Source organism: Delphinapterus leucas, chromosome 11 (assembly GCF_059928025.1).
Source record: "Delphinapterus leucas isolate spDelLeu-1000000601 "Yukka" chromosome 11, BTC_Dleu_Yukka2, whole genome shotgun sequence".
In the NCBI taxonomy this organism is placed as follows: domain Eukaryota; kingdom Metazoa; phylum Chordata; class Mammalia; order Artiodactyla; family Monodontidae; genus Delphinapterus; species Delphinapterus leucas.
In genome coordinates this window covers 94,608,593-94,615,227 of record NC_143139.1, presented here as the reverse complement: position 1 = coordinate 94,615,227, position 6,635 = coordinate 94,608,593, and the positions used below count along the sequence as shown (strand labels likewise).

The 6,635-nt window shown below is 54.9% G+C and overlaps 1 protein-coding gene across 1 annotated transcript; it reads right to left on the bottom strand.

The window, feature by feature from the left end:
* Positions 1 to 3,195: 3,195 nt before the first annotated feature.
* MCHR1 (melanin concentrating hormone receptor 1) lies at positions 3,196 to 6,426 on the bottom strand. The gene is made up of 2 exons (XM_022596468.3): positions 5,779 to 6,426; positions 3,196 to 4,544 (listed from the first exon to the last, which is right to left on the bottom strand). The coding sequence occupies exons 1-2, from the start codon at positions 5,858 to 5,860 to the stop codon at positions 3,565 to 3,567; spliced, it is 1,062 nt and encodes a 353-aa protein (XP_022452176.1). The 5' UTR covers positions 5,861 to 6,426; the 3' UTR covers positions 3,196 to 3,564.
* Positions 6,427 to 6,635: the final 209 nt, after the last annotated feature.

The following is a 6,635-nucleotide window of genomic DNA, read 5'->3' as shown; positions in this document are numbered from 1 at the left end:
GCCAGGGAGATGGGATATGGTGATTGGTTAAAGCCAGGTGGGGCCCATCTGTGGAGGTGGGGCTGGGGTCCGTACTTCCTAAACCAGGAAAGTTTAGGTTGGAAGCTTAGGATGTTATCAGGAGGGTTAACAGAACAGTCGCTTAAACAGATAGGGATTTACTTTCTTGCACACCTAGCAGCCTCGCGGTTGGTGTTGGGCCAGCAAGTCAGTGATGCCCTTGGGAACACATGTGCTCTCTGTCTTCCTGACTCACCAGCCTTAGAGCATTGGTTTGCATTCTCATCGTTGTCACCTCATCCCAAGGGAGTGGCTGCTGCTCCAGATGATGCATCTGCATTCAAGGCAGGGAGAAAGGAGGAAGAGCCCAGATGCTACCAACCTGATCTGCTTCCTTTAGTCGGGAAAGCAAAACCTTTTCCAGAAGTCCCCACAGCAGACTTCTGCTTAGGTCCTGTTTTTGTTTTGATTTTTCTTAAAAGACACATTTCTTAAGGAACCACACAGGTAGAAGAGGAACACAATTTTGCATTTTCCCCATTCAAAGTGGACGATGTTGCATCTCAGCATTTCATAAAGCCTAATTTTTTTTTTTTTGGCCGTGCCGCACGGCATGAGGGATCTTAGTTCCCCCACCAGGGATCGAACCCATGCCCCCTGCAGTGGAAGCTTGGAGTCTTAACCACTGGATCACCAGGGAAGTCCCTGCATCTCAGCATGTCAAATGAAGATGTCAAATACAAAACTGAGTGAAACATTGCACGCATCTCTCCTGCTGAAAACTAGATCATATGTGGACCCTTAGCTGCAAGGGAGGTTGGGAAAGCAGGAAAGAGGGCTGTCCAATAGGGTTAAACTAATCATGATCCATACCCTGGGGGGAGAGGGAGCATGTGCATTGGTGGTGGAGGGTCCCCAATACCGTCAGCAATGTTCCTTAAACACACGCAGCTTTTCCCACCTCTACATATTAGCTCAGGTGTTTTCCACCTGCCTGAAACTTGCTCTTCCCCATCTCCGCTTGTCAACGTCCTATCTACACTTCAAAATCTCTTCCACATGCCCTGAATCTCCAGTGAGAAGTGAAGACTTCTTCAGCCTCTCCGAGCATCTTCTGCCTCTGTTCTGGGACTTAATTCTATCCTATGGCTGGTCCTGTGCATGAGGCACAGCTTTGTGGCCAGACAGGCATTGGCTCCAGGGGGGCCTGTGATCGGCGACTTAACATCGCTCTAGGGCCTCAATTTCCTCGTTTATAAAATGGGAGTAATCCTAGAACCTGCCTCACAGAGTTGCTGTGAGTGTTAAATAGGATAATCTACGTCAAAAGTTTAGGCTAGTGCCCGTCCCATAGCCGGTGCATAATAGTTAGCCTTTATTATTCTTACTGCCCTGTTCTCCCCATCACCTCCCTCAGGCTCTGCCTTCCTCAGCCTTGCATACACTGCCACTTTTCTTAAAATTGATATATAATTCACATACCATAAAACTCGCTCTGTTTACATTACTACCCACTCACTTTCCTGTCTCAACCCACTTAGCTTCAACTTCAGTTTTCAATATGGGGTTGAGAGTCTCTGGGGCCGTCAGCAGGTCATTTGCCTGCCCACTCACCGGCCTGTAGCCTTGGTCACTTGCATTTCCTGGGAGAGGCCATCTCACCTATTTCCTCTCCCAGAGTCCCCCTTGGAGGGGGAAGAGGGTGAAGAAGATAGACCCTGGGGAAGATTTCCATAGGCAAACCAGTTACAGGAAAACCTCCTTTTCTGGAACTAGTGGGTAGGAGTTGCCTTAAAGGTCCCATAAGAATCTTTTTTGTTGTTGTTGGATGTGCATCTAAAACAGATCTGGAGCTTACCTGTGACAGCTAGAGACCCCACTGTAATGAGTAAGGAAAACTAACTGTCTGCTTTGTCCGCACCCCCGACCCCACCTCCTCACGCACTGGGTGGAGTGGAACGCAAGCAGGAAATACTAATGAAGATGATTACAAAGAGCTCCCGGGGACCTAAAGAAGCTGCCTAGAAGTTTGCTAATCAGGCTACCTGCTGCAACTCCGCAGTGAAAAATAACTGGTGAGAGGAGGCTGTGCTGACGCACCTGCTTTAGGGATGCATCTGGACAAGTCAGGAGCTCACAATTTGCTCCCACTATCTATCTCATCAACGCCTGCGGAGTGGTTCGCGCAGGACTCCTGGCTCCTGGCTCCGCTCGTGAAGAAGCCGAGAAGCAGCAACCTTGGCCGCCGCCCAGCGGCCCCGTCTGTAATCTTCCTGCTCTACGTGGCTCGCAGCAGATCTTAGCAGCAGCCACAAGAGGCAGGCGCAGGCTCGGGCTGCCGGAGAAGCCAGCCCTGCGACTTGTGACTCAGCAGGGGAGGCGGCGGGTGGGACTCTGGCCTGAGGGGCCAGCACTGCTAACAACCAAGTGCTTTTGAGCAGAAGACGGGAAGTTGAGTCCCGAGAACAAGACTGGCAGCGGAATTTCAATCTAATGAATTCACAGTAATCCTCCCTATGGGTTTAGACAAGCAGATCCCCTGCTTCTTGCTTCCTAAAATGCAGCCTGAATCAAGGTCTAGATTCCACGGCCAAACGACCTCTCTTTCCCTTTTTGGCCGCCCGCCTCCACCTCTACGCCCACCCCCAAGCCGGAGCAATTATACAGGAGCGTCCAGAGAGATACGGGTGGAGATTTTCCTTTATTCGTTTTTATTTTGGAGAGAAAGGGCTAGAGCAAAAAAATGATGCCAAACACACCGGGCCTCAGAATGACCCCTGCATGTGCAGGACCCTGATGGGCGCTCACTCTGGATCTGGTGACTGACAAATGTGCCCCCCGAAGAGAATGACCCCACAACTGCCCCCCTTGACCCTCTCCCTTTTTCTTAATTTCAAGGCCCTCACCCACACCCATCCCGGGTAGCCTTGTCATTCCCAATAAGTGGACCTCCTAGCAAATTGGGCTTTTACCTCCATGGGCTCAGACCCCACCCCCACCCCCCAAATAAACATGCATCGCCTAGAGATAAAGGGAAATTGACACAGGGTGCTGGAACATGGAGAGACCACACGCTTTATTTTTCATCATCCTCCAGCTTGGGAGAAAGGTTGCCCTCCATCATACCAATGAGAGACAGGAAGAGGCAGTGAGGCCGCACCACCTTTCCCATTTCCCCAGGGGCCTGTGCCCATACCCCTGCTCACGCCCTGGCCCTGCCTGATTTTAAATAAACCTGGCAAGAAGGCTTCTACGTCTTCTCTCTGGAAAAAGACATTTGGGAGCTAGCAGATGTAGGGCTCAGCTGAACCTTTAAACCAATCTTCTTGCTCAGTTTCTGTTCAACCCAAAGGTCCATCTTGTTCTCCGAAGGAGATTTCTGATGCTTGAAGCCCCCAAACCTGGCTCCGTTGAGCAATCTGTGGGCCCCGTTGAATGTTTTTAGTTGTAACCACCCAGCCTCCCTGCATCCTCCCAGAGCGGTCTTTGGTTTCTCTCAGCATCTTCCCCCATGGTCTGCCGTGGTGCCCTGACGTAGAAGTGCCCAGGGTGGCAGGGGAAGTGTCAGGTGCCCTTGCTTTCTGTCCTCTCTTCATCAGCCGTCTGGGCATTGCTGATGGCTCGAAGCTGCCCCTGGGCCGCAGGCTTCACCGATAGGACCAAGCGTTTTCGGAACGTCTCACAGAGCACGATGTACACAAAGGGGTTGAGGCAGCTGTTGGCATAGCCCAAGCTGATGGCCGCGTTGTACAGGTAGACAAAGGTGAGCGTCGGGCGGCTGATGGACAGCTGGGTCAGCTGAAGCACGTAGTAGGGTGCCCAGCACACAAAGAAAACCAGGCAGATAGCGATGGCCGTGCGGGTCACCCTCTTTGTCCGCAGCCGGATGCTGCGTTGAGAGGCAGGGGCCACGGAGGATGTCATGCGCTGCAGGATCCTCACATACGCGGCCGTGATGACCACGAAGGGCAGGGCAAAGGCCAGGAAAAACTGGTACAGGGTGAACCAGTAGAGGTCAGTGTCTGGGTTGGGCAGGCGGATGCCACAGCCCACGGTGCCTCCTGGGAAGGGGATAAGCCTAGCGTAGAGCCACACGGGGGTGATGCTGATGAAGGACAGGGCCCACAGGAGGCAGATCACCAGGGTGGCCACAGAGGGCTTCCGGAACTTGGTGGAGGAGATGGGGTGGACGGTGGCCAGGTAGCGGTCAATGGCCATGGCTGTCAGGATGTAGGTGCTGGTGAACTGACTGTTGGCGTCCATGGCCGTGATGAGGGTGCACATGGTCTCTCCAAAGTGCCAGACACCATTGCCCATGAGCTGGTGGATCATGAAGGGCATGCCCAGGAGAAAGAGGAGGTCCACCACCGAGAGGTTGATGATGAAGATGTCGGGGACGTTGCTGAACCAGGGCAGCTTGGATTTCTTCACCACCGCGAAGATGACCACGGAGTTCCCAACGATGCCCAGGAGGCAGATGGCACCGAACACCGAAGGCATGATGATGTTGGTGTAAGAGACGCTCCCTGTGCGAGGCGGCAGCCCTGGGGACAGAAGGAGCGAGCATCGACCGTTTGACATGGACTCTGCTCTCTGAGGGCTGACCTCCTACTGGCGTGCTCAGCCTCCAGCCGTGAGCCTGCCCCCCGTTCATCCTCCTGCCATTTCAGCTCAGGGCCCATCATTCATCTGGAATCCTCCCTACCATACTCCCTGCCCACACTGCTGCTAATCCTGCCCCCCCGTGCCCTCCTGCACTGGTTCCCTGGTCAATCCCATCAGAGTCTCCCACACCACCTGTTTGTTGAAGGACCGGTCCTTTGCCTCCTGCATTTTCTCAGAAGTCACAGAGTCAAGAACCACAGCGGCCTGCAGAGAATTGTTCTGTGGGCCTCTGGGCTTCACCAGGAAACAACATCAAAACAGCCAGCAGGACATGAAACTGTGTGCATGTGTGAGCATGTGTGGGTGCGTGCATGTGTTTTCTCCTTTCCTATTTGCAACCCTGATCATTTCATTTCAGGAGTTGAAAGCTGTGTACTGATTCCTGGGCATCTCTGTGGGTGACTGTCTCCTGGAGGCTTTTGCCCATCAGACCCACAGCCCTCCCCTCTCCTGGGTTCCTGTCCAGGATTTCCTTGGTCCCTATCTTCTGAGTCTGGGCTTCCCAGGCTTCCTGAGTGACCAGAGACCGAAGCTGTGTGTTGCAGCCCAGCTACCCGAGAATTTTCTCTATGCAAAAACCTTTCCTCTTTTTTCTTCCTCCTCTTATCCTTCAAAGCTAGAATTCCAGGGCATCTTAGCGCTGGAAATGTCCTCGCATCTCTGTGAGTTATCCCTTCCCACGCCTCTCCAAGCAGGCAGTAAGGATGTTTCAGACCCCATAACACGTAGTTCGAGCGAAAAGCCAACGGGATCGGTGAATGAGTGAGCCTCCAGCTATCTCCCTACATACCACCCTCCAGCTTCTCTTGCTCGCTTTTCTAGCCTGGAATATTTTCTGCAAAGCATCTTTGGAACTCCTGGGCAGCTCTCCCCTGCCTCCCTCGCGGCTGGCCACCATCCCCGGCCACTTCCGAGGGTGCCTTTGCCCTCTTCTCTGCCCCTGCCGTTTCATTCTCATCCCCTTTTCCCCTGCCCCTCCGGGCAAAGCATACTGCACATCTTATCCCCAAGAACTGTAATAAAGTTTCGCCAGCAGTTTGGCTCAGAGGTGAAATCTTCCCATTTCCCACCCCCGGCGCAGAGGAGGGAGGACTCCCCTCCAACACGTCTCACCGGCCGTGGTGAGGTTATCTGGGCCATCCGAGGTGTTGCTGGCATTGGGGCCGGTGGGCAGCAGCGAGACTTCCAGGTCCATCCCGCCGGCGCCGGCGCCCGCTCGCCCGTCGGCCCACGCAGGCTGCGGCAGCCTCCCGCGCCGACCGCTGCGTCCCGAGCCCCGGCCCCCGGAGCCCCGCCGTCTGGAGGGGGGTCTTCCTAGGCAGCCCGGCAGCCTCCGCTGCCTCCGCTGCCCACCGCTCTCCCCTCACTCCTTCCCCGGCTCCCACTGACATCACCTAGACACATTAACATTCGGAGGCAGATGCGCGTTAACCTCTTCGGTCCTGCGCCGCAGCAGCTCCAGCTTCCGACTGCCTGCAGAGCCCAGCGGCCGGAGCCGGGCTCAGGCATCCCCATCAGAGACGGGGCTTCCTTCCCTCTGGCACTTGGGCTGTGCCACAGGGGGTGCTGCTTCCCTCACGTGAGGCTACAAGACTCTGCAAAAGCAAGGAGCCCGGCCAGCCCCTCACCCCAGGGACCGGTGCCTGGGCCACCGGGCCGGGGGCCGGGGGTGGCTGGGCGCAGAGCTTGGAAAGGGAAGGCTTGGACCACAGTACGCCTGTCCCCAGGCCACCCTCGACCCCTTCCCAGCGCCCCGATGGATTCCAGCCTTCAGAAGTTGAGGAGTTGTTGGCTGCTGAGCCCTTGCAGGCACTCAGAGGCAGTTGAGGTCACCCCATGTTGGTGATGGCCAGGGTCTCAGGGACCAGAAGGGGACAAACTCCCTTCTGCCCAGGATCAGCATGGACCAGGCTTAGAGAGATGATCTTAGGTCCTTGAGGTTTTACCTGGAACTCCTTGAGACAAATTTC

Excerpts from the sequence above, each read along its gene's own strand:
- MCHR1 (XM_022596468.3), bottom strand. The coding sequence starts at position 5,860 with ATGGACCTGGAAGTCTCGCTGCTGCCCACCGGCCCCAATGCCAGCAAC. Across the intron at positions 4,545-5,778 it reads AGATAACCTCACCACGGCCG|GGCTGCCGCCTCGCACAGGG; the intron begins GTGAGACGTGTT and ends TTCTGTCCCCAG.